We start from the raw sequence: 26,799 nt of genomic DNA on the forward strand, positions 1-26,799 counted from the left end.
TGCCCACTTCAGAATCACTTGACATGCTTCATAAACTGCCAATTCTTTAGCCTTTTCTGGGATGGACTCAGACACTGGACATTTTGAACATAGGAACTCAGAATCTACATTTTGAATAGGTCTCCTAGCTTATTCACACTTTTACTGATATTTGAGAGCCGGGAGTCAAGGTGATGCTCTTTTTTCAAAAGCAGTATTGGCTAGAATCATGGTAGTGCTGGTTAGTGAAGTCCAAGCATAGTGTGCTATTAACTCACAGGTAATCAAAGCTTTTGCATTTGTCAGGTGTAGGGGCCAACTTTGGCTGCCTTAAGAAAAATAATTATTGGAAGCCTCTGATATAGCAAATAACTTAAGGATCAGTGTTGGAGAGAAAGGATCCAGGGCATCTCTGAGCATATATGTAAGCAGGCACTGACAATCAAACCTGGGTTGAGTCAGCTTCAAACTTATTTTTCCTGCTCTTTTCACATTAAGATGAAAGAGCCCGCTAGGTGCACACTATGGAGAAGAAATTTTTAAATAGGATGTTATCAGAAGGCAGAAGGGATTGTTACTCTAAGATTGTGATATGTTGAAGTTTTATACACATGGTAACTCAAAGAAACTTAAGTTTTCAAAGTCTTTGTTTAATTGCAATCTAAGATAAATCTTAGGATAACAATTTTAAATTTTTTCTAATTCTCAGCCTGAATATGCCAATATTTGCTTTTGGTACATTCCACCGAGCCTCAGAGAGATGGAAGAAGGGCCTGAGTTCTGGGCAAAACTTAATTTGGTAAGTAATAAGTAAATGGTATTTTTCTTTTTGATGAAGTTGATTCAGTACACATTATCTGTTGATCCTATAAATAATTCTGTGCTTGCTAGGCCCTCATCTAGAGAAGTGTCTTCTAGTTCGTTAAAAAGTAATGACAGGCCAAACAGTTGTAGACGTTGTTTACATTTAACAAATTAACATGGTTGACACACACACTCAAAACAATTGGTTGTTTGTAAGATAATTATGGAATTTGTTAGAAGTTCTGGCTCACAGTGTACTTCAGGAAGTAGCATCTGGTCATGGGACACAAGGTTAGAGTTGTGTGATGAATGACTACTTATTTCAACTCTGCTACTGCATCTGGGCTGTTGTATCACCTTACTTGGAAATAATGTTAAAAGTCTAAATCTGATACTCTTTGTGAGCGTGAGACCTTCTGTCTTCAACAAAGGCCCTATGTCTTACACCCAAGGGGATTACATAGAAGAGAAGACAGATGCTAGCAATGGGTTTCAGTTGAATATCGAACAAAATGTGCTTGGAAGTGTCTTCACACACAGCTGTCGGGGCTGATCATACAGTGTAATAAGAGGCCCCAGGCTCTAGGGACTGCTTGTGTCTCATCTACTCCCCGCCTAGCATGGCCTTGCCAGTTATAATCCTGCCTCTAATTCAGATTTCCAAGAACTATGGAGTCTCGCGAGTAACACTATTTGATCCCACTTTCCAGATGTATGAACATAATGCATATTGAAAGTGAACCCATGGAAGTTCCACTGGGGATTATGTGGTCTTGACATGTGGAGTGCAAATTCTCACGGGCTAGCACCATCAAAATCAGGCAATCCCTACCCTCTTGAGTGAGATCAAGTCAGCACAGCTGACTTTATGACCCTGGTTAGTAAAAGCTCTGACTTGCAAACCCCTCCTTACCCTCAGGGGAAAAGGATTTTTTTAAAGCAATTTTTGTGGTCCATAGACTTTAGAAGACAAAACAACAAAAAACTCCGTGCTCAGATAAGCGACAAACATTTGCTGATGTCCACTGTACTATGCACTGGAAATACAAACATCAAAAGGATGAGTCTCCGCCCTTGAGAAACTCAATATTCCCAGAGACAACGAGTAAAGAGACAATCACGAAGTAACCAAGAAGTGCCTGAATGGAGATTAACTGTGCCAGTGAAAGTAGAAAGGGCATCTACCCCAATGTGATACTAGAGCTGAGTTTTGAACAATAAGCAGATGCCAGTCAGGGGACAATTGTAAAGTAGATTCCAGGAAGAATCACAGCATGAGGACTCAGGCTCAAGAGGAGAATGTGGTTCCACGACCATAGGGGTGCAAAGAAGCAGTGATGGGAGGTGAGAAGAGTAACAGGCAGAGGGAGGGTCATGGAGCCTTGTCTCCCATGGCAAAGAGCTTGGGATGTTTGCCCCAGTCTAATTAGAAGGAAGAGGGCAGAGCCTTTAAGTCATGGTCACTGATTGCCTCACTTGGCAGCATGTCCTTTTAGCTTCAGGTCATTTTCTGTTTATTCATGGTTCAAACCTCCTAACCTGTAACATAATAGATGACCAATACAGAAGTCTTCTACCTCTTATCAAACATTATCAGGTAGCAAAGATGGGGAGAGATGGTGTTATCTGTGCCCTTACCTATTTCAGGCAGTTAGCATAGACCTTGGCATTTGTCTTAAATTTTTGTCACATGCAAAATAGCAACGTGCTTAATACATATCAGATGTTAAGTAACTCATGAAGAGAAACAGGAACTGGACAATGTGGGAATTTAAAGGAACATTTTTTCACTTTGATGGAATGTGGCTGACTTTTTGGTAGGGTAGGGAAAGAAATTACAAGTTAAGATATGGTCACCCTTGTTCTCACTAAGCTAGAAATTGTTTTTTCATTAAGAAAACCCATGAAGAATATGATATTTGTGTTTCACTAACTCAGTACTGTTGGACTGATAGGAATTAGAATAACTAGATACTCATGTTTGGGGACTTTTTACTCTTGGTTTACTTTCAATTTTTTAAAAAATTGAAATTGAGTATGAATACAGAATATAATGCATTTTTCCCAAGATGGAGTCTTGCTATGTCACCCAGGCTGGGGTGCAATGGCGCGATCTCTGCTCACTGCAACCTCCACCTCCCAGGTTCAAGTGATTCCCACCTGAGTCTCCCGAGTAGCTGGGATCACAGGCACCCACCACCATGCCTAGCCAAGTTTTTGTATTTTTGTCGAGATGAGGTTTCACCATATTGGCCAGGCTTTGACCCTCAGGTAATCCACCCGCCTCAGCCTCCCAAAGTGCTGGGATTACAGGCGTAAGCTACCGCACCCAGCGTGTAATGCACTTTTTATCTTAATTGGAAATTGAACAGGAATTGGGACATTCTCTTTTATCCCCAATATTTGCCAAAGTGGATCATACGGTAAATAGCCAGTTTATTTTCTTTACTGTCCATCTTGGACTCTCCATCCCTTAATTTTGGAAATGCTTTTCTGCCATTTACAACCATTGCCTGATCTAGTAACAGCTTCATTTGTTATAGTTGCTACTGAATAGAAAAAAAATGCCTGCTGCAGACAAATTATCAGTGATCCTGAGTTTCTTAATTTCCCTATCATTCTCCTCCTGCAAGTCGAGGTGTCTGCATGAATTTGGCAAGGGGGAAGGGAGACATATGTGTATATATGTATATATATACATACATATTGTTTATGTGGTTTTATGCTTACTGTAGAATGAGAATGCAAGTGTATGATTTACAACCTGTAGTGCACTTAAAGCACACTTGAAATTTATTTTAGGGTTTATCTTGAATAGAGAATCACAAATGAGGCTTTGCCCCTCTGATGCAGACTCATGTCAGGCTGAGCCGTCAGATTTCAGAATCACTGGTGTGATAAAATCTTCCATTTGGCGGCAGAAGGGGAGAGGGATTATTTGGTAATGAACCTGGAGAGTTAGAGGGTATAAGTGTACATGTGTGCTTGCAAGTATGTGCACAAACGTGAGACTATTTGAGAACACAATTTAGTCTGTGGGCTAACAATACAATGACACTGTGATACTGGATCACTGAGTTCCAATGACTTCTCTTCAAGATGCCCTCCATAAGATGCTCCTCTTTTTCTGACTCACTCATTAATGATATCTTACGTCTTCATTACTTCCTTAGATTGTATTTGTCTCATTTTCTGGTCTCTTTGCCTCCTGCCATCTCCTTTTCCAGTTTTTTTTTTTTTTTTCCACTGTCAGCCCCTCTTTACCTCCATCTCTGCTTCATCATGTCACTCTTCTGGCTGGAAGTCTGACTTGCTTCCCGTCCCCTAGTCCCATATAGCAACAGGTCTCAACCCTGTCAGAGTCAATGACCACTATTTATAGTAAAATACAATATTTAGGAGAATATACCCTTTACTCTTCTAAGATGAAACCAATGGAATACATGACCTCCCTATAGGCAGTTTTGTAAAGGGCAACATAAGACTTTATAATACAATGTGAAAGTTTATAATAAAAATTTTATTATATAAATGCTTAAGCATGACAGTACTGGAAGACATGAGGAAGTGATAAGATTCTTACATATACTCCTAGAAACACAATGAATGTAGGCTATTTATGAATGCACATTATAAGTAGGTGATGGTGATGAAAATAACAGCAACAGTATGGTATTAGTGATATAACTTTTCAAAAATGATAAACAACTTTTGCGAATACTCTGCAGAAATCATTTTTCCCTTGCTTTACACGGTAGAAAACTATTAAAAATGGCCACAAAATATTTGTCATTGGTACGTAAAACAGGTTCTGTGCTTGAATAATTATAATCAGGCTTCTGACCTCATGCATTTCTACTAGGACATTTGAAAAGTTGTGTAAAACATGGGACAGTTCAATGTCACTCAAGATTACTCTACACAGTGCAGGGCAGCTGACACCTCTGGTCTCCACCTACTAAATGCCAGTAGCAACCCCCTAAGATCACGAAAATCCAAAGCATTTGCCCAAATTTCCTAGATATTCCCTAGACATGTAATAGCATTTCCTTGAGAACCACTGTCCCACAGAATAAAATCTTATCATATATCTTATCAATTGAATCTTGTCTCTTTGACATCCAAAGCCCTCCATGTCTGATCCTAAGGCACTTTTCTAACTCAACCTATGTGATTTATTGTACTGAGTAAATTGGGCCAGAGGAGTTAGGAAACACTGGAAACTGGGTAATGGATATCTTTCACTAATCAAATTGACAAATCACTGTGTTTTCAATGTTGATATCTACTGTTGGTGAGCGTCAGGAGACTCCTGTAAGCTGTTCTTGGGTAAATTTTGTACCATTTTTCTGAAAAGCAACTTTATAAAACATATCAAATATCTTAATTTCATTTTTTTCAGCAAATTCCTTTTCTAAAAATGTATTATTTAAAAATAGTTATAGAAATATTGGGGGAAAGCTACTAAGACATTCATAAGCATTTTAAAATAGCAAATATTTCAGAAGAAACTAAATATTCAACTATACAGAACCGGTTAAATTTTAGTACATAACTTATAAACAAATTTGTCATGTGCAGAATAAATTGTTTCAAAATAATTCATATTAAAAAGGGGTTTAAAACAGCCACTGTAGTATACTAATAGAAATTTTATGATTAAATGTACATACTTAAGTACATATACTGTGTATGCTTTAAGGGTACATAAAGAGGTGCCAAAATATTTTAAAATTGTAGGTGATTTTATATTTATCTTCAGTTTGAAGATTTTCTATAATTAGTGTATGTTTATGAAAATAACAATATTAAAATGACACTTTAGTGGAGTAATTGATCCAATGAAGCCACAAATTTCCCCGAGTGCTTTATCTAGACAGAAGTTATCCAGGTTTCAACCAGGTATTTCCCAAGAGCCAGAAAAATTAAGCATTAATCCCAATATGGTATGTTTTTACCATTTTAAAATTATCCACATGTATTACTTGAGAAATATAGTATGTAGATTTAACAAAATTTTTGTAAGGAAGAATTTTAAAGTTTTAAATATTAAAATATATTTTAATCTTCTTGTACCATTCTTTAAGGATTATACAATATTCAATCGATTAGTTTGCAAACTATTTTCTCTTATGACATGTTCCCAGGTATTGTGTTCAATATGTCATCCCTTCCCATCTCTCCCTCCTTGCTAAAATACACACAGTATCTGCATTGGTTTTAAGTTTAGAGGCATTGCTAGTGGTGGTTCATAGTGATCTTCAATAGGCTTCCTAGGTTTCCCTGAAAGCTTCCGGCATTGTGGTAGAGTTATACTTTGCTTTTTTTTGTTTTGCTTTTTTAAGATGGAGTCTCACTCTGTTGCTCAGACTGGAGTGCAGTGACACAATCTTGGCTCACTGCAACCTCCGCCTCCTGGGTTCAACTGACTCTCCTGCCTCAGCCTCCCGAGTTGCTGGGATTACAGCTGCTCACCACTACACACAGCTAATTTTTCATATTTTTAGTTGAGATGGTGTTTTACCCATGTTGGCCAGGCTGGTCTCCAACTCCTGACCTCACGATTCACCCAACCTTGGCCTCCCCAAAGTGCCGAGATTACAGTCGTGAGCCACCGCACCCAGCCCTATACTTTGCTTTCTAAAGTAACTTCCCGAAATAAGTTTGTATGTTTGCTTCTTCTGAAGCTGCCCGATAGTGATCAGATATTGAGAACGAGGAAGTTGAGAGGATAGAATGCAAAGATAAGATGGGAAATGTTAGACCCAGAGAACGTAATTGAAAAATCCACTCATTTGTTTTAGTCCTGTCATTACTTGGTACTCTGATGTAGAAGATTTCTTTTGTCAATATTTCATAAATCTACATTATGCCAACAAAATTTACATTCTTAAAAGTAATTAACAAGCTGTCTTTTCGTATTCATGTATGGTTGTTTTTTTTCATTTGCTGACCTACAGATTTGTGACTAATGTTATTTATAACAGGCTCCTTTCTCAATAGTAGAGGGGAAATAAATCTTAAAAATCTACTTGATGGGTTTGTTTTATTGTTTGGTGATAAAACTTGATGATATCCCAGATATCTTAAGAATTTAGTATTCTCCCTGGCAGGTTTCTGATTAATAGCACTTGAAGATGAGACTGCATAATCTTGGTAGGGTGATGTGGAAATGTCACTGTGGAAACCTCACAGTGAAGACATCCACACAGGCTGCTGCTTTGGATTTTAGGGAGAGTTTTAGCATCTCTTTCCTTACCCATTTTCTGAATGTTTTTGCATGTCTAGTATCTGGACGTATTTCTAGCCACTCCAACAGCAGTTCTGTATCTAATGTCTTCTGATCTTAGGGACTCGTAGATATGCGTACACACATGTGCACAAGTTCACAACAATTGAAAGCGTGTGTATTTCAGAATTCTGATTCTTTTGTCAGTCTTTGACATTATATTCAATCACTCAATTTTGAATTGTGCACTAAAAGTACCTGGGTCTTCAAAGGTGCAGCACTTTAAAAAATGTTCAAAGATTAGATTCTTTTTTAAACCTTATGCTACAGAATTTAGAGTATATCCTTCAAAAAATCCTGTTTCCTAGTAGGTATCACTTTCAAGTTGTAGTTTCTTTAAAATTTATGTTTGATATTAGACTCTTTAAAGTGCCTTTTAAAGAAAATAGTTCTAAATATGACTTAAGAGGCTCCCCTTATTTGGATAGTGGCTGGGATGTAGATTTCAAGAATGCTTAGCTAATGAATATTCTGTGTTTCATAGACATCATATGCTCTTTCCCTGAACTATTAAAAGCTAATATAAAAATGTTATTTTAAGTATTCTGTCAGGTAGAGATATTATGTACTATGTCATGCATTCCAATGGTAATCAGTTTTGTTCTTACGCCTTTCTGCAACTAAGGGTCAAGAAGCCACTTAGGTACTTCTGATAAAATTATGGCCAGTTTCAGCAATCAGCTGAAGCTGGAGTGTTCCTTCAGCTTCAGGGAATGTATTCAGGGCAGGGAATACTCAGTGCTTTTCTTGCTTTTATGCTCATCTCTTTTCCAGTTGTTAATTGTTGTCTTTCTAAATTTACTCCACTGGATTTATACAATTTCAACCAAAAGTACCAATACAATTCTTGTTGTATGTGCATGTTTAAGGGGAAGTTCATGATGAGTTTTCCTTTGTATTTAATAGCATGTTTCAATGAATAATTTATTACTTTGCTTATTTGCTAATTAATGTTGTTTTGTGGTCTTTAAACATTTTCATAGATATAAGTGTTTTATGGATAGTAACTCGAACTCTCCAGAAAAGCCAGATAGGTACAGATGTCCTCATGATAAATTTCTTTCCTTGAGTTTAACAGCCTCCCTTCTCTTGTTTCTGTTGGACTGTTCTAATTTATTGTGGCATACGTTCTGAGTTTGGCCTATCTCTTGAAAATTAAAATAGAGAAGAATGAAGCTGGCATTTACTGCAGACTGAGGCCAACCTCAGGGGCCTAAGGCCAGGATGAGACCAGTTATCAGAGGAATTTTCATGGGAGTGGCCACCCACAGCTCACAACAGTAAACACTTGTTCACTTGTGACCCACTGATACACTGGGTACCTTCAAATGAGTCATGGGAAATGAGGCCAAGGAACAGCTAAAGCTGCATTGCACGAACGTGTTTTTGTACATCAGGTCTATTGTTCTGCACACATACATGAGGCAAAAGGATACTATTCTCTGTACTGGAGTGCCAATGGCTTTCCATGTAACATTTGCACATGAGCCAAGTTTATCACTTAAGTCTTTCTTTAGTGTCTGTTCATGTAAGGTCTAAGTGAAATAATTCTGAATTTCCAAATATATCAGGGTGAACATCGAGGAAAGCAGAAGCTTAATTAACGCTTATGGGCCACTTACCGCTGTGTCTCTATGATTTTATTTGGTTTACTCAGTCGAGTTGCAAACCCAAATACATATAGAAGCTAGACAAATAGCATAAATGAGAGGAGCCCGAGCATAACACAGTAGGGAGTGATGGGGACTGTGATACACTGAAGTATATTGGCCCCAGCTAATATAGGGAACAACCTCTACTCAAGCTCCTAATCATGATTGCCATGCAGGAATGCAGGTCGGGGTTGCCAAGTCTTATTTTTAAGAGAAGCTAGATAATATACAGATGCTTATATGAACTCTGTTTTTAATGTTTCCAATATTGGAAAATAATTTAGAAATGTGTGATACACATTTGTCAGTGGCATCTGGTCTTCAGGCTTTTAGCTTGCAATTCCTACCTAAATTCATCAGTCCTTGATTACCTGTGTGTGTGTCACTAGAAGCTCCTTGAGATGAGAGTTTGTCTCTTCATCTTTGTTCCTCCATAGCAACAATTCTGGGGTTGGCCCACTATCGACTTTGAGGGATGCTTGAGCTTTGTCATCGACCGGAAAACTGTCTCATGCTGTCAGACTGTCAAGTGGGTATTTTAAGGACTGTAACCTTGTGGCAAATGTGGCAACACAATTTAGACATATAGGTGTGGGTGCGTTTTGGTCTTGTGTTTTCTCCTTTCCAGATTCCGAGAATTAGACAGGGCCTCTGGGCTTCATGCCTCTCCTGAGGTTTGTGCGTTCTGAAGATGTCCATCTTCCTAGATGTTCTAGTAGCCTAAGCTGGCCCATGATGAGACCATAGAGGCAACAAAGAGGCAGGCACAGGAGGAAGGAGGAGAAATTTCCCTCAAGCCAGAGGAGGGTGCAGGAGACAATTTCTACAGATAGGAATCATCCTCAGCTTCCCTGCTTTGTGTAACCTAAGGAGTTATCTGGGGGTGTGTGTGTGTGTGTGTCTCTGCGTGTGTTCCAGACATTGGAACTTCTGCCCATATCCTAACAGATAAGGATACAGCACTGTCACAGTGTACCAAGACATCATGTTGGTTCAGGTCATAAGTATTTCACTGGATGGACCAATGACCTAAACATGAGCACTGAATAAGATCCTCATTACCTCTACAGAATCCTTTGGGGCCGTGGGAGCTGTAATAACGACTGAGTGACTTTCAGCAGCCTTGCCTAGGATGGTGGCTTGCAGTTGGATTTAATTTAGAGAAAATATAGTACTGTGACATTTCTTGCACACTTGAGTTTATGGAGCAAAATCCATACCCACAACACAACCATTAAGGAAATTGCTCTGGACTTGATGCAGTATTTGTTGTTGCAAAAATAAAGAATGGACCCCTGGGCTGAAAGCAAAAGACTTTTTTCCATGGTCTCTTTGAAGTCCTTTGCCAGTGCCCAGCCTGCCCCCTGGTGGCACTTTTGCTCACGTTTTTGGTCATAGCTGGAAAATGACACACTAAATGCTGAGTGAACAACTGTGAAATGGTACAGAATTACAGCATCACAGGTGCCAAGGGAATCCGATTCTGCCAGACCAAGAAAGACTCAAGTCAGAAATTCTGAGGATCAAATTGTTCCAATACGTTTCTTTCTTCCACTTTCTCTCAGAGGAAGTCACATCCCTTGTCTCCAAAGCAAACTTTTCCACGTTTGCCTTTGAGGCTTGTGCCTCAGAGGTCACTGCACCTGCAGTCTCACCATTCTCTTCCTTCTCCCCGCCCCCTTCCCGTCCTTTCTTCTCTCCCTCTCTCCTCAAAATTTCATTCTTATTTCCCCCTCAATTGATAAACATGTCCAGGTGTCAATGAAAAATGACATAATATTGTTTTCCCCTCAAGCTACTTCACTGTCTCTTTCCTCATCCCTTTGGACCAAACTCCTGAAAATAAAAACCTTCATAGAGGGGCAAGCCATTTAACAAGTAGTCCCTCTCATAATTTATAAAACCATTCCCATAATTTGGGGCATTTAGGTTTCCAGGATTTTGCCACTGTAAACAATAACAGATAAACATCTTTTTTTGCTCACATCTACTTTTGCTATTATTTCCAGGAGATAAAATTCTCAAAATGTAATTGCTGACTATGAAAAACACTCATGCGACTTTGAGCCTGATTAGCTTTAGTATTACGATTTTTTAAGAAGTCTGCATACATTTACAATGCCAGCAGTAAGGAATGCATACACCAGGTTCAATCTAACTGACAACATTGGGTGTTGTAGGGATAAGGGGAGTATGGGGAGTTATTGAGATAGGATATTTTACCTTTCTAAAGTTTATTTTACACATATATGTATTAATTGTTGGTAGGCTGAACAATTCTTCATGATTATCAGTGTATCCATTTATTCATATTTTAAGTATATTTGAAATCTGATGTTTTCCTTGTAAATTTGAATAAGGGTAACATGGTTTGGGTTTTAAAGCTGTCTTTGTAACACGGAAAGCAAATATTGCCTTCAGTGTAATGTCCTTTGTATTTAGTCTTGCTGTTTTTTCACTGTACAGAAGTTTTAAATTTTTTTATGTATTCAAATCTGTCAATATTTTCCTGCATAATTTATTCCACTGCTTCAAAGCTGAAGTTACTGTTTTCTTACAAATCTGATATTCTAATTCCATCTCCTGCTGGCTTTACTTTCTAGTATTTAACTCCTTAATCCATGTAGGGGTTATTTTAGTGCACCATGCAAAGTATGAATCTAACCTGATCATTTCCCTCAAAGTATTATCCAGTTTTTCTAATTAATTCCTCCTAACACTTTATTTTGGGGTACTTATGTGTTACAATTTTAAAAACTATTTGTTTTCCAATCTGTTCTATTGATCTGCATCTCTTTGAGCCAAGAACCAAAGGATTTAAATGGTTTTCCTTTACAATAGGTTCTCAAATCTGCTAAAACTCTATCCTCCTGGATCCTTTGTAAAATGGCATTCTTTAATAACATTTTTAGTTTTTATATATTTTAGAATGCTTTAAGTTAAAAATGGCATGTTTTCATTATTCTTATTGAAGATTAAATCACTGATTCTGAATAATGCCTCTGCCACTCAGTGGCTGCATGACCATGAACAAATTACTGAAACTTGCTTTCCTTTTATTTTTTCCATCAATAACACAAGGATATGTTAAAAACTACCTACCTCACAGAACTTTGATGGGGATTGACTGGTATAATGCTTAAATACTGTAAAGTGCTTAGCATTGTGCCCGGCACTGAGTAAACGCTTGATAAACAGTAGCTTTCATTATTATTCATCCTGTTACCTCATATTTTTGAAGGACTATGTGAGCCCCAGATATTCTTCATGGCTTTGTTTGCTCAACAAAATACCGTAACACTATCACGATAGAATTCCTGAAGTCCAACTCTCAAATATGTGACTTTCATGTTTCTCCCTTGCCCCATAGGAAAGAGTCTATAATCACTCAGGGACTACAGTGATCTCATTTACTCAACCTTCTTACCTTGTCCTCTGCTAATCCTGTTTACGTCCCCTGCAGTCTAGCCGACTGAGCCACCTGCTCCTGTCTTTACTTGGAAAGCCAGCCTATCACTGTCATTAAAAACCATACTGGCTTGGCAGTCAGAAAAACCCGGATGCGAGTTCCAGCTTCATCACTTCTTCGTGGTGTGCCTTTTGGCAAAGTACATTACCACTCCATGCCCGTTTCCTCATGCAAAAAAAAAAAAATCGCAGTAATATGTTGTGGATTTTCAGGGACTAAATACATGTATTTAGTCATGTATTAACATGTATTTAGACAAATACATGTTAACCACTTTACATAGTGCTAAGTAGGACAGGCTACATAATCTGCAGAGCCTGGTGTAAAGTAAAAATGTGGGGTTCCTTTTCCAGAAACTACTAAATTTCAAGATGGCAACAGTAGAGCATTACCAAGCATGAGGCCCTTGTCTGCTCAGGAGCTTGTGTGACTGTGCTGGTTGCACATCTTGACATCCCTGGTGCTCAAGGTTAATAATGCGAGTGAATTGAGCATTCCCACCTCTTCATATTTTCTTTCTTTGTCCCTGGTGTCTTGTGCCTATATTCTACCACCTCTTCATTCTTGGTGCCCCATGTTCAATTTCCTCCTGGAGGCCCCAGATATATTTGTTTCCTCCTCTGAATGGGGAATGATGTAATCTTTTGTAAGCCATTTACAGCTTTTAACCGATATCATCTAACCAATAGTCAAATTTTTATGTGTGACTCCAATTTAAAATTAGAAGGTCAGCCTCTCAGCTTTCCCAGGACTTATTTCCTGGCACTTGAGCATGAGTATCCTTTTCAGATACTTTTATGACACATTTTCTTCCCCTGTCTCGGCAGTTACAATAGTAAAGCAATATTGTGGGGGGTGGGGGGTTGGCGGTTGGAAAAGATTATGTCAAGCTAGAGGCGAGAGAAACTGAGAAATTACACAATGCATAGGAGAAAATAGCTGATGAATTTTAGCACAGGGATGACGCATTACGATTTCCCTATGATACAGTAGATTGCAGGGGAGATGAAGAAGGTGGGGACAATGTGTCACACTAGGGTCATATTTGAGTTTCAACCTTCCAAGCCTGGCTACTACAAAAACTCATGCAAAATAAAAATGTGGGGCTCCTTGTTCCAAAATTACCCAGAGTCTTAAGATGCTGACAGCTGAGCATTAAACCAAGCATACCCTTCTGAGGGCAGGGCCTTGTTCAGCTGCACAGGTTGCACACCCATGAAGCAAGCCCTGGTACTGAATGTTAAATAATGGGGTTGATTGTTCTTGTATGTTTTCACGATGTTGCTATCACATAGTAAATGCATAATATTTTGCTGAATGAATTAAGGCATGAACTTAATTTGGACAACTTATATGCTTATGGTGGCTTCCTGAAGACATCTTTGTTCTTATACTTTGTCCATTATCCCACTTGTAGTTTTACAGAATATGACCACTCAACCTGAAAGTGTGATTGAGTTGGTCTGCAGTAAAAACCTAGGATCATCTTTTTATTTGGCTTTTGATGTGCAGGAAGAGCCGAGAGCCACCACTTCTGATGAGTGATCTGTGTGGGGAATTCTCAGGATAAGGACAGCTTAATAAGGAAGACATGTTAGGGGAGATGAACATTTTGATGGCTCTCCTAATGTTGCCTTTGAGGGAACTACCTCCTCTGTCTTGCATAAATCTAGCAGAGTTAGGGTTGTAAGTTGCTATCTAGTTTTGGTTCTGCTGGCCAAATCAGTTCAGAATGAAAAAAAGTCAATTTACTGTTGTGACTACAGATGGCTAAACCTCCATTGTCAGACTTTTCCTACAATCTGTCCTTGGATTATGCTGTTTCTTATGAAAGTGTCCCGCCTTACAGGATGTTCTAGAAATGGTAGTGCCTCACTGTTTTAAGGATAGGAATAATTCAAATTCTGGCAATACCACAGCAGAGCTTGCTTTAATCAATCGTATCACCTGCCTAATTCTGAAAGGAGATTGTCAGTACAACCTGGGGTGAGCTGACACACTGAAGTGTACTCAGGTAGACTAGAATACTGTGGCAGTTTAGTTTGGTACTAATCACGTCTATCACGTGAGTTAACAAGTGTAGGAAGATGATCAGAAATAGAATTCACATGAGAACTTACCTATTAAATATATTTATTGAGCATCTATTTTATTCCACTGTTCTTGATGCTTGGGATGTATCCTTCGAGTGATTTCTCTAATTAAATACTCAGCAAGGGGCTTAGAAAAATTATAAAGGACCAAGTAGTATGAAAGATAGTCAGAAAGAAAATGTAACTCCACTTGGCTCTATTTTTCCATAAAAATGGAAGTCAACTGAAAAATCAAACTGAGCTTTAATGCACTGGTCCTGTAGTTTTACTTTTCTTGAGTTATATTTCTTTTACATTTTAAGTGTAATCTAACAAATTTTACAGGGTTTCTCTTCGAGTCTACACACCAGAATCTATCCTATCATGTCTTAGAAATTAGTTTATACTGTGTATCTTCTTACAATTTGAGTAGGGACAGTGACTCAGATCTAAAAATCTGTTCTTAAAACTAGATAACTGAGGACATGAAAAATAACTAAATTTTGAAAAACTTAAAAATCTTCATTTTTGTTTTGTATGAAGTTTAAAATCACTTCAAGATAAATGTTAATATATTTAATAAACAAATCTAAATATGCATTTGAATTTTTGTGAATGTTAAAAACTTTCTATGCTATTCTGACCAAATTATGGAATATTTTAAATCCTGTATCCTCATTTAGAGATTTGATGTTAGTGTAATAGGAATATTCTATAATTTTTTTTTCTGTTAGGAAAAAAAGTCAGATTTTTCCTTTGTATTAAAGAGAATTTAGTCATTTTTTAAATATAGATAACCAAGTTATATCATTTTACGGTGATATTTTCTGATATATTCACATTTCTTCATTTAGAATTTTCTGGTCAAAAGCTGACTTGAAGATTATGTATATCTATGTATCTCTATAGATGGAGACAGATATATAAAGATAGGGTCTTTAAGACTAACAGAATGCTTAGATCGAAGGATTTTTCAACTTTCCAATGTGAGAAACTTGCAATTTTGATGTAATGTACAGTATTCAATAAAGTCTATGAGATATGCAACATTATAAAATAGGCTTCCTGTTAGATGATTAAGTGTCTGAGTATATTTAAGGTAGATTGGGCTAACTTGTGATATTTGGTAGGTTAGGTGTAATAAATACAGTTTTGACTTACCATATATTTTTTCCTGAGACGGAGTCTCCCTCTGTCGCCCAGGCTGGAGTGCAGTGGTACGATCTCGGCTCCGCCTCCCAGGTTCACGCCATTCTCCTGCCTCAGCCTCGAGTAGCTGGGGACTACAGGCGCTGGCCACTACACGCAGCTAATTTTTTTAGGTAGCGACGGGGTTTCACTGTGTTAGCCAGGATGGTCTCAATCTTCTGACCTTGTGATCCGCCCACCTCAGCCTCCCAAAGTGCTGGGATTACAGGTGTGAGCCATCGCACCTGGCCAATAATTTCAATTTATGATGGGATTATGGGTATATAACCCCATTGTAAGTTGAGGAGTATGTATATGTATACACATACACACGTGTGATTTGTATGTGTGTACCTTTATACAGAGTTTCACTTTTAATTGACACATGATTGTACCTATTTATGGTCCTATATAGTGTTTTAATTGTCAACCTAAAAGGAAGTCAGTATATGGAAGAGAAAACTGCACTGCTATGTTTGTTGTAGCACTGTTTACAATAGCTAAGGTTTGAAAGCAACCTAAGTGTCCATCTACAGATGAATAAAGTACAGTACATACACAATGGAGTCTCATTCAGTCATAGAAAAGAATGAGACCCCGTTATCTGAAACATGGACAGAACTGGAGATTGTAATGTGAAGTGAAATAAGGTACAGAAAGACAAACATCACATGTTTTCAGTTATTTGTGGGATCTAAAAATCAAAACAATTGAAGAGATTAGAAAGATGGTTACCAGAGAATGGGAAGGGTAGTGGGGGTCTGGGAGGTAGGCATGGTTAATGGGTCCAAAATAAAAAGAATGAAGGGAACCTACTATTTGATTGCACAAGAGCGACTAGTCAATAACTGTACAATTTTAAATAACTTTAGTTGGGACATTTGCAACTCAATGGATAAATACTTGAGGGAATGGATAACTCATTTTCCATGATGTGCTTATTTCACATTGCATGCCTGCATCAAAACATCTCATGTACCCCCAAAATTATATACACCTAAAGTGCCCACAAAAATTAAAAGTTTTATAAAAAGTTTCGAATTCGACTTTGAAGTGCATGAGTTCAGATATGCTTTGTGCATTTTTTCATGCGGTGACCATTCAGAAAAATCGCATGAGAACTTTAGTCTTCTGAAGGACCTCATATTGAATTACCAGGTAGAAAAGGAAGCCTTTTAAAGCATATGTCCTTGCTTTTTTCCTCACTTAGGTTCATGGTAGTAATTTTTTTTTTTTTTTTTGAGACGGAGTCTGGCTCTGTCGCCCAGGCTGGAGTGCAGGGACCGGATCTCAGCTCGCTGCAAGCTCCGCCTCCCGGGTTTACGCCATTCTCCTGCCTCAGCCTCCCGAGTAGCTGCGCCTTACTTTCAGGGATCATTTCTATAGTTTGTTACTACCATGAACCTTCTCAACATAATTCGCTTACTCCTAGCATTGTCACCACCCCAAGCCCCTCCTTCTCTCTTCACCGTTAGAGGCCTTGTATAAACAGCCATTGACTCCTTCGATTCCGCTATGTGAAGACTTTCCTGCTGCCTTCTCTATAAAGCATGAGTTCCTAAGCAGGGTAGTCAAGGCATTTGGTGATGTAGACTGTCTCCTGCATCCAAACCCTCTTACCTGCTGAGGTCACATTGCAAGGTCTAGTACTCAATGTCTTGGCTCTCTTTTGTGCCTTAGTTCCAGATACTCTATTAGACTCCCACTCCTCCCACGGCCCCAGATATTATATACATATGATACATATACACATGCATATAAACTTCGTATTATGTATCCTGTGAAGTGCAGTATTTTTATGTGTTGTGCTGTTTTCAAGATTGCCATTAAAAATATTGACCATAGGTTTGAATCTAATTGGTAGAGGTACTGGGTGGAGGGGATACTCTATTGTGATTACAAGGTAGAAAAAGTGTTCGTTTTTTTCCTTACTGGTCTAATGTTACTTTTCTCTGTCCACTTGCCTCACATGCAAATGGATACTTCTAAAAATCTCATTCCATTTTTTTTTTTAAAATTATTACTGCAGCATGCTGAGGATTGACAGTTTCAATTGGATCAAATTTTAGACTCAAAAACTCCAGGTGCAAAACAAATGTCAGCTTCAGAGTCAGGGAAGTAAGCTTACTCAATAACCCTTTGCACTAAAAACTTGGGTAGTATAGGAACTAAAATATACCATGCAGTAAAAATAAACATATCTATCCTCAGGTTCTGCAGTTAATTGACCGTGAAAATGTGTATGTGCCACCGACACTGGGTGCCTGGAAGAAGACTTGGCTACTTGTATTTGTCAATAAACCCTACAATATTTGGTTAACTTAGTTGTTTATGCCTAGAATTCACCAAATAAAGAGTCAATTTTTAGCTTAAGCTTGTTGAGTTTTGAAAGGCTCTAGCCGTCTTCTACCCTCGAGACTCAGGCTTTTCATTGAGAGATGTTCTATCATGGATAGCAATGTATGTGATAGAAATATAGCCCGATTTAGAGGAAAGCTGGAATTTTATTAAAGTAAATAAAGCATACATTATAAGATTTACATCCAGGATCTCTTCAGAGATCCTTCATTAAATACCTATATGAAACCTCATAGTGTTACATTGTTTGAATGAAAAAAGGTATCTAGTTGCAAAATGTTTTGTGGGTTGTGTTCTGCATGGTAAATTTTAATCCTTGTTTTGCCAGTCTAGGTAAATATTGCTTTTATGTTTATTAGCCATTGATTTTTTAGTAGAACAGCACAGGACATCAGACTTTACTTTTGCTAGTTGAAGCAGGAATGACCAGTTTCCCTATGTCCTTTCCCTTCTGCCAAATGACTACCTGAAATCTTTATCAGTATATATGATGCTCCACATGCTGCCCATCATCACCCTGCCCCCAGCTGAAGAAAAACATGGAGCAGAAGTCCCGAAATTCGAGAACCAATTCAGGGCCAAGTCACATAACCAAAATTGCTCTTTGCTTTACAAAAAATGATTTCAAATAGTATTCCTTCAAATTAGAAGCTCCACTAACCTAATAAGTAACTCCTTTGGAATGTCTGTCAGAACACTTAAGATATGTGGCAATTATTAAATTTGGCATTTGGTATGGTGAGACGAAGGTAACGGTAACAGATTTTGTTCTAGATGGCCTGGAAGATGGTAAGAGAAAACTCACTCTTCTGTTTCCTCTTTAAGGAAACATTGCTGGATATGGTTTGGAGAAGTTTTATAAAAGATGTTAGGAGGAATGCCAGCTAGAGAGTCTGTTGGTAGCTAGAACTTGGTGGCTATGACTTAAGTTCAGGGTTGGACAGATTTTTCCATAGAGATACAAGTCCCTGAAAATGATTTTTTAAAAGACAAAAGCTTAATGAAGAGAAGCAAAATTTTTGAGTACCATCTATTGATAACACACAAAGAGATGTAAGGTCAAGTCAGTAACTGGGGCACGAGTAATGTGTATTGCTATGGAAATGAAGGAGATGAGCCTCAAGGAGGAAGATGGTTGTGCAGGAAGCAAGTGTCCTAGAGGGAAGTATTAAACTTCGTACCATCATACCAGTGTGTGCCTTCTCTTTCTGGTACATCCAGTTTTCTTTGAAAATTCTCTAGAAACATGACAATCATGTGAAACAATCACAAAACTTTAGTGATACAAGACAATAAGCATTTATCGCTCATGCATCTGCAGGTAAAAGGGAGATATTAGGTAGCTAATTTAGGCTGAACTTGGCTGGGGGTGACTGTGCTCCATGAATCTCTTATCCTTTCTTGAACAACTGGACTGAGGAATGTTCGTATGATAGTGACAGGCACACAGCACAAGCCCAGCTGCATAAGAGCATTTTGTGAGTCTTATATCCACTGACATCAGCTCGGCCATAGTAAATCGCATCACTGAGCCCAACCTTAAAAGATATTGGAGATGATACTCCTCTGCAGTTAGCCAAATCCAGCCATATGCACAAATCCAGTGTCAGTGAAGCAGGGAAATATATCACTTCCAAGGAAGTGGTGAGGATACATTAGTATTTCTGAAGCACCTAAATCTACCACAAATAAAGAAGGTCACTTTTACAACAGTTTAGGCATAATTTAGCAATGTATGGAATATGGAATAATAAAACCTAGTGACAATTCAAAATTAGGCTTTAGCTTACCATAGTGTTACTGTGGGAACCTGTCTCAGCTCAATTGAGCAAATGCTTTGTGCCAAGCACTATGGGAAATATCAAAGGTGAAAATGACATAGCATCTTCCATCAAGCTTTCAACTTGAGAAAAATATGTGTCTGAGTTACTGTAATAAAACGTCCAGTGTAACAAGAATTATGAGCAAGAACAAGTCCTGGAGGTACAGAAAAAAGAGCAAGAGCTCCTCTTAGCTATTGTTTAGAAATCAAGTGCAGAGAGTAGAATATATTCTGGCTAATTTTGGAAGAAAAAGATTTCTAGAGAATTAAAGATTTATATCATCATTGGGAGAGCTAAAGAGACAGATGTCTAAGTTCTACCCCAAAACTGGGGTGCCCAGGGAGCTGCTGCTTCTGCTCCAATCTGCAGAAGCCTGTGGAATTGTGAATTTGCCTTAAACGCCAGCACTAAATCCAACCACCTCCATCGTGATCTGCACTAGATGGGGGGACGGCGGGGGGGAAACACGGATTTTTATCATTATGACTCCTCTCCCACTTAACTCTAGTTTGAAATGATAGCTTTTGTGCAGGTACATCTGGCTGGCTCACTTTAAATTACATCAGACTAACTGCCAGGGAGTTTTGGAAATGTGTAAGCCTCTGCAATCTAGACTTTAGAAGGAGATTGAATAAATGTTGCATCAGTCCCCTAATATCTTCTACTGGAAGCTCAGGGAAGACTATCAAAAGGGTGACACTTGTACCAGCTTTTACAAAGTGCTGCTTAATGGCAAGGATGGCACAGGATTCTGTTTATGAAAGTACTTATGAGGCAAATAAAAAATTGCTTTACGGAAATACAATGGAGTCCTCTTGGAGTCACCATGAAAAAGACTCAGTGGTGAGAATCCAGGAATAGTTTTTACTCTCTTCCACCAAGTCGATATATTCATAGAAGTCCCACATTTATGTTTGAGCATTTATCATGTTATCTTATTGTTAGTTACCATCTCATAGGCTTTTTTTTGTCAGTTACTGGCAGAGCCAATCTGATCCTAAAGTTCTCAAGCAGTCACTGTGGTTCTTCCAGAGAGAGGAAGACAGGAAAAAAAAAAAAAAAAGGCAATATGGAGCAAAGTGGAGGAAATGGAGATCTGACAGAAGGAAAAGCTGGAGGGAGGCTGCAAAGAATAGCCCAGAGAAAAACTCATCAGCTAAGGAGGGGCTCCTTTAGAGTGGAGTGCTCCACCAAGCTCTGTCAAAGGAAGGTATTCACTAAGTACACACTTGATTCATGCAACTGTGTATGCGCTAGTACTCGGCAGATAGGAATGTGTAGTACCAAAGGCAAAGAATGTCGAGTATAAGCCAAGACATGATGTTTGGATGGTTGGAGAGAGTTTGGCGTCATCCAGATTTGGTTTTGCTCTGGGCTGTGCAGGAAACAAAGCTATGGAAACTTTTGGGGCAAGCTACTGCATCTTGAGAAGTTTCATCTATAAAATTGGTTAATACCTAACTCGTGGAATTGAGAAAACAAATTTGAGATAATGAAGAAACACCATGGTACTACTCAGCACATAAGTAACATGCTCAATAAGTGTTATCTGCATTTATTGGTACCGGGTACCTGACCCTTCCATCTTAAGCTCAGATATTCCTTTTGAATTTTGCTGAACTGCTGATAATCTGAGCAGCTTTGCTACTGGAGTATTCCGATTAGAGAAGAGGGAAGTCTTGGGATCCAGAAGAGAGTATAGAGTAAAAAGAACCATTTAAACAGGGGTGGGACTACACACTTGGAGTTGTAGAACTCCTTCAAATTCTTGTCATTTTGTGAATCTGATCTAATCACAATAACTATTTGGATGATTGGAAATCTAGGTCCTTCTGTATTTACTCATTCTCTGTGGGAGGGGTTATGCCCTGGGAAATAAAAGGCAACTTGAAGGTAGAAATCCACTAATCTATGGGCCTGTAATTATCCTCCAAATATTTACTACTGATGGCATTACATTAGCTTTGGCTGTACACAGAGTTCTCTGAGCAAGGATATACTTTGCTCATAAAGATGAACTGGTTTCCCTTTCATGTCTTTTTTTTAATTCCCTTTTCACTTTCCGTGTGAACTGTCCTAAGCATTTGTTTATAGGCTTCTGATGATCTAGTCTCTGGATCTATTCATTTTCCCACTTTTGCTAACTAATCCCTTCCTTTCTGTATCAGCCGATTTTTAAGTGTCAGGCTGGGTATGGTTGATTTCAGAGGCTATACTTAAAAGGAGATCTGAGTATTTGACTCTTGATTGAGACAGCATACTTAATTTGATAGGGTCCAGCAGGCCATTTCTTTTCTTTTATAAATCACATTTTGGAAGCAGAGGTATAGTGGTTCACATAACACTCTGAATTAAGAGCAGTCTTTCTGCTGAGATCAGAAGCTCTCAGACTTAGTCTCGAGGTAAGCCAGAAGCTGTGACTACCACCACCCTGAAAATGGAGGAAGCTGAGGGGTAATGCTGAAACAGTTGTCATTATCAAGACCCACACATTTTCTGCCTCCATTAACCCTCCTTTGACATGTCCCCAGGGACTCTGGTTGGAGGCTACAATGCTCAGTTATTGCTACAAACTACCCCCAAACAGTGGTTTAAACACAATCAGCCTTTATCTTTCCTCATGAATCTACAGATCTGGATGGATCTACTGGTCTTGGCTTGTCTCACACTTGCCATCAGCTATGAGTCAGGTAGGGAGCTCTGCTGATCTTGGCTGCTGTTTGTTGCTGAAGGGTGGACAATGATGGCCTCGTCTGGGACAACTAAACTCTCCTCTACATGATCTCTACTTGCTAATCAGGCTAATCCAGGCTTGTTCTTCTGCCAGTGGTAGGGTTCTGAGAGAACAAATATATTTTCAAAAGAAATTACCTTGAGGCCTTGGGTCAGAATTAGCATACCATTACTTCTGCTGTTTTCTATGAACCAGAGCAAATTGCAAGACCAGACTAGAGATGAGGTGGAGGAATAGACTTCACCTGTTGATGGGAGGAACTTCAAAAGGCACAGTGCAAAGTGGTAGAAGGATAATTGGTACCATATTTCTATCATTCTACCACAAAGACGCCTTTAACACTTCAAGCATTAGAGTGTTTTATGGCTTGACAAGCCTTTACACATCCACAATCTCACTTGACTTGGCTACGAATCCTAGATGGTCAATTTCCTTCTCATTCTCATCGTATGTATGAGGAAATTGAGGCCAGATCAGTTGAGTAGCTCAGTTTCAGGACTTCTCTCGTTACCAAGGTCCATGTTCATTGTCATGGTCCATAAAAACATTTTATCAAAATGAAGTGAAAATAAATGCTTGACATAGCTAGATCCTGTGCCCAGAGTGGCAAGTCATTTCATCTCTGCTGCTGCTGGTTCACCTGCTGCCAAAACTTTGTGAAACTCCTCCTGTACAGTCCCAGGTTTTCCTGTGAGGCCTAGGGTGAGGTGACTGCATGGACGATCAAGAAGCTGAGGTCTCTAATCTGCATATAGAAGGCGGCTTGTGGAAGTCTACCATCAGTGACATAGCAGTGGCTCAGAGGAACCAGCCATTTAAAGCCAACTTGGGATTCTATGAATGTTGTGTATACAAATGATGACCTCTTAAGGAAAAAAAAAGTACATTTGTTTAAATCTTTATCACAACATAGGTATTTAGACGTTTGCCTTTTATTTCCTTCACTCATTCGTTTAACTATTTACTGAGCATTTCCAATGTGTCAGGCACTATTCTAGGAGGACTCCCAGACCTGCATGAATTTATAGTCTAACAGGAGATTCAGACATTTAACTGTAACACTATCACTACCAGGCTAGTATCTTTTCTACAACTGTCACTCAAAAATGGATGATTTCCTGTCATAACAATATTGCAAAGGAAATAGCCCTCCTAGGACAGGCCCAAGAAATTCCTTAGGGGGAGGAGTTCCTTCAGGTTACTGTAATATTTTTGAATGTGTGAGCAGTCACCTTTGTATTTTATTCCAGTGCTGGCTTAGAGAAGATTTTAGCTTATTAAAAGTTTCTGTGTAGATATTTTAGGTTTTTTAGTAATAGTATCTTCTTCCAAGAGCTGTCTTGGAACTCTCATTGTTGAGATTTAATAAGAAAAGTGTCCAGGTTCTTTAATAAATCAAGCTGATGGTTTCACCATGTAAACATCTTTGCATATATTTTAAAGCCAGTAATTATCTCCTATTGCATGCAAGACAAATATAATTGATATAATTTCCAGTAAAGTACAGGTTAGTTCTTGTGGTGGGAGGTCATCTGTATATATGACATTCATATACAGGGTCTCAAGTCAGCTTTGACTAATTTCTGTGTGAAGCACTGCTTTGTCCCTGGCAGGCTAATCCTCTGGATATCCTGCTAGATCAAATGGTATTCATCAACCAGAATCCTTTTCAGAGATGCTGAAATGCTGAAGTGCTCCCCTTTTGGTCCGCTTTCTCAGTGAAAGTCTCTTGGTTTTTCAATATTTGACCATTATCAATTACTGAATAATTTTAAAAATTCTTCCCAAGCACATGAGACTTTAAGAAAAAAAAAAAAAATCAGTGCCCTGCAGTTGTTGCCCCCTCATAGAACAGTTAAAATTCATTTTTAGAGAAACATGCTGGGTAATTACATCTTCTACGTTTGCCAGTTTATCTCTGTTAAACATAGTAAACATCTCACTGCTTAATTTGCTCTGTCAGCCACGGCTTTTAAAAGAACTGGAGCTCTTAAGCAGTTGAGATTTTATGTCTGCAGTATAATTTCACAGGCAGTTTTTTAATTCTGTATTCTTGGCTCATTTACACAGTCAAGTATCTTCCACTCCATGAAGCTTAAATATTTAGTCATTGAGGTAATACACTCTTTGTCATCTATCAGCTCAGCGGTAGAATTTGAATTCCCTATTCTTGATGCTCCCAGAACTCCTGACGATTCGAGAGTCCATCACTGGCATTGCTGTGAGGCTTTTTTCCATATCCCTTTAGGATTCATGCTTTTAAAGGCTTATCACGGTTGAATATCCTATCAAGATGTAGTCCCAACATATTTTCTTTCCTGAAGGAAGCTAAAATATATTACTTGATTACTTATTTCATCAGCTTGACAGAATTATAGTTTGTTCCCAAAAAGGCTTGCATATGGTTCTCCTTTACACATCTTGGGGGGGGGTGGGGGGAGTCAGGCTTTCTGCCCCTCACATTGCATTGAACTTGCAAACCCATGGGGAAAGCAAACAAGGATGAAGCCATACTTCAAAAGCCAATACACAACCTTGTCTTTTTTAAAAAAAGGGTTTTTACTCATCTGGAGACACATTAGCAATCAGATGCTTTTTCAGGAAAGCCCGTGTGTTACTAATTGAGTTTACTATTTGCAGGTGGAAAATATAGAATACAATTGATAATTCAAGTAGCCCTCACCTCAGTCCTCCTCGGGAAAATCTGCAGGTGGCCATGGCTTTTAGTGTGCTCCTAACAGTAGTGATGTTATTTTAGGCAATTGCTTCCCTCTTCTGATTTATCAACGGTCTAGTCACCTCATCTGCAGGGTCCACTAAAAGGTACCGAGGAGCCTCAAATAGATTTAAGTGTACATGGAAGCTAGCCTGTTTTCTTGCAATTTATGAATTATATAAATCTTGCATAGGAACACATTTGTAGGTTTAGTAGTTAAAAAGCAAATAGTTTTTTTTTTTTTTTTAAATGATACTTGTGCCACTGAATTCACGTTGGTTTCCTCATATCCGAGTATCAGTTGGGATTCTCTAAGCCACATCCCACAAGTAAACAGAATTAAGAGACTGAATTTAAGTATTGCTCAAGAGAAGAACAAGTTACCCTTGAGTCTTGGTCTTTGGATGCTTATTTGAAATAACTCAATAGAGAATGGCAAAGCAGGGATTTCATTCATCACCTTTCTACAAGGAACTATCCTTCCTTGAAGTAATTTTTTTTTTTTAAAAAAAGATTAAAAACCTGAAAATATTTTTTCCTAAAAATTAAAAAATTTAAAACTAAGGAAAAACCTCAATTAACCAAGGTAAATAAGCAAAATGCAAGTTGTGCAAAAACTTGCCATGGATATTTTCAAAGATGTACTTGAAATTAGGATTCAAAATACATGGTTTATGAGGGAAGGATTTCTGAATCAAAGGAATAAATGTCAGAAAACATACTATTGTGTATAAAGAGCATGTAATGTAGATTGGAACTGTCTCCATTTACACAATCTGAAGGGAATTTCTGCTTGCCTGCCTTCAGGGTGGGGCCGTCAGGGGTGGGGCCTGTGGAGCGTGGTTAATATTTCACCAAGTTACTTAGATTGAAATTACAGTGAGACTAAACTGACTCACCGATAAGAAAAAACATTGCATTTGTTTATCAGCAGTGACAGCATTTGATTTTAAAGAGAAGCTGGTTTAAGAAGTTGTCCATTATGATTCTCCTTTAGGAATCTGAATATTTTAAAGATTTACTATTTAAGTATTGCTGATGAAGTGTTCAAAACCAATATTAGGTTGGTGAAAATGAAGACTGTGTTCTCAACTGAATTCAGAAGCACTACCAGCTTGCCATCTTACACTGGTTTGACTTCCATCCACTTTGTTATTTGAGAACTCGAGAAATAATTATCCTATTAACAAACACTCGAATCTTCCAGCAGCCTGGATTGTTTTAACCGGCCATTAACATCGCTCAAATGCTAACAAACAAATCTTTGAACTCCAACACTTTCTAAATACTCACAAAGAAACTAAGAGCTGGGGCAAGTTCCTCTCGAAACAGTCACTTTTCTCCCTTCTGCTGCTGTCATGGTGCTATCAAGTATGCTCCAATAGACGTTTTCTTGTAACTACCAGATATTTAAGGGGAACAGGTTGAGAGAAACGACAGAGACTTAACTCTTCGAGACTAGATTCATGAGTGGTTATGGTGATTTAAAGACGCAGCGTCCCCCAGCATCCTCATCCCCAGGGCTATCACAAATTTGTAGTAATTAGATACAGGACATTATCTAAAAGTGGAGATTGGCTGCGGCACAGACTCCATTGTTACTATCCTCATACATTTCTGCACCTCCATGCAAACTGCACCCGTAACTGCAGAAAGACACAGGCAGGCCCTACAGTGCCTGAAGTGAAAGTTAAGCTTTGTTTCGTCCCAGCCTG

General features: G+C 38.5%; 1 protein-coding gene across 1 annotated transcript in view; it reads left to right on the forward strand.

The window, feature by feature from the left end:
* GADL1 (glutamate decarboxylase like 1) overlaps nucleotides 1–26,799 on the forward strand; it is a 168,822-nt gene that overhangs the window by 115,006 nt on the left and 27,017 nt on the right. Inside the window, exon 14 of the mRNA XM_010354468.2 lies at nucleotides 689–778. Within this exon, the coding sequence (XP_010352770.1) occupies nucleotides 689–778 (90 nt within the window). The remainder of the gene's footprint in view (nucleotides 1–688; nucleotides 779–26,799) is intronic.

The sequence above is a fragment of the Rhinopithecus roxellana genome, chromosome 1 (genome assembly GCF_007565055.1).
Source record: "Rhinopithecus roxellana isolate Shanxi Qingling chromosome 1, ASM756505v1, whole genome shotgun sequence".
Classification (NCBI taxonomy): Eukaryota; Metazoa; Chordata; class Mammalia; order Primates; family Cercopithecidae; genus Rhinopithecus; species Rhinopithecus roxellana.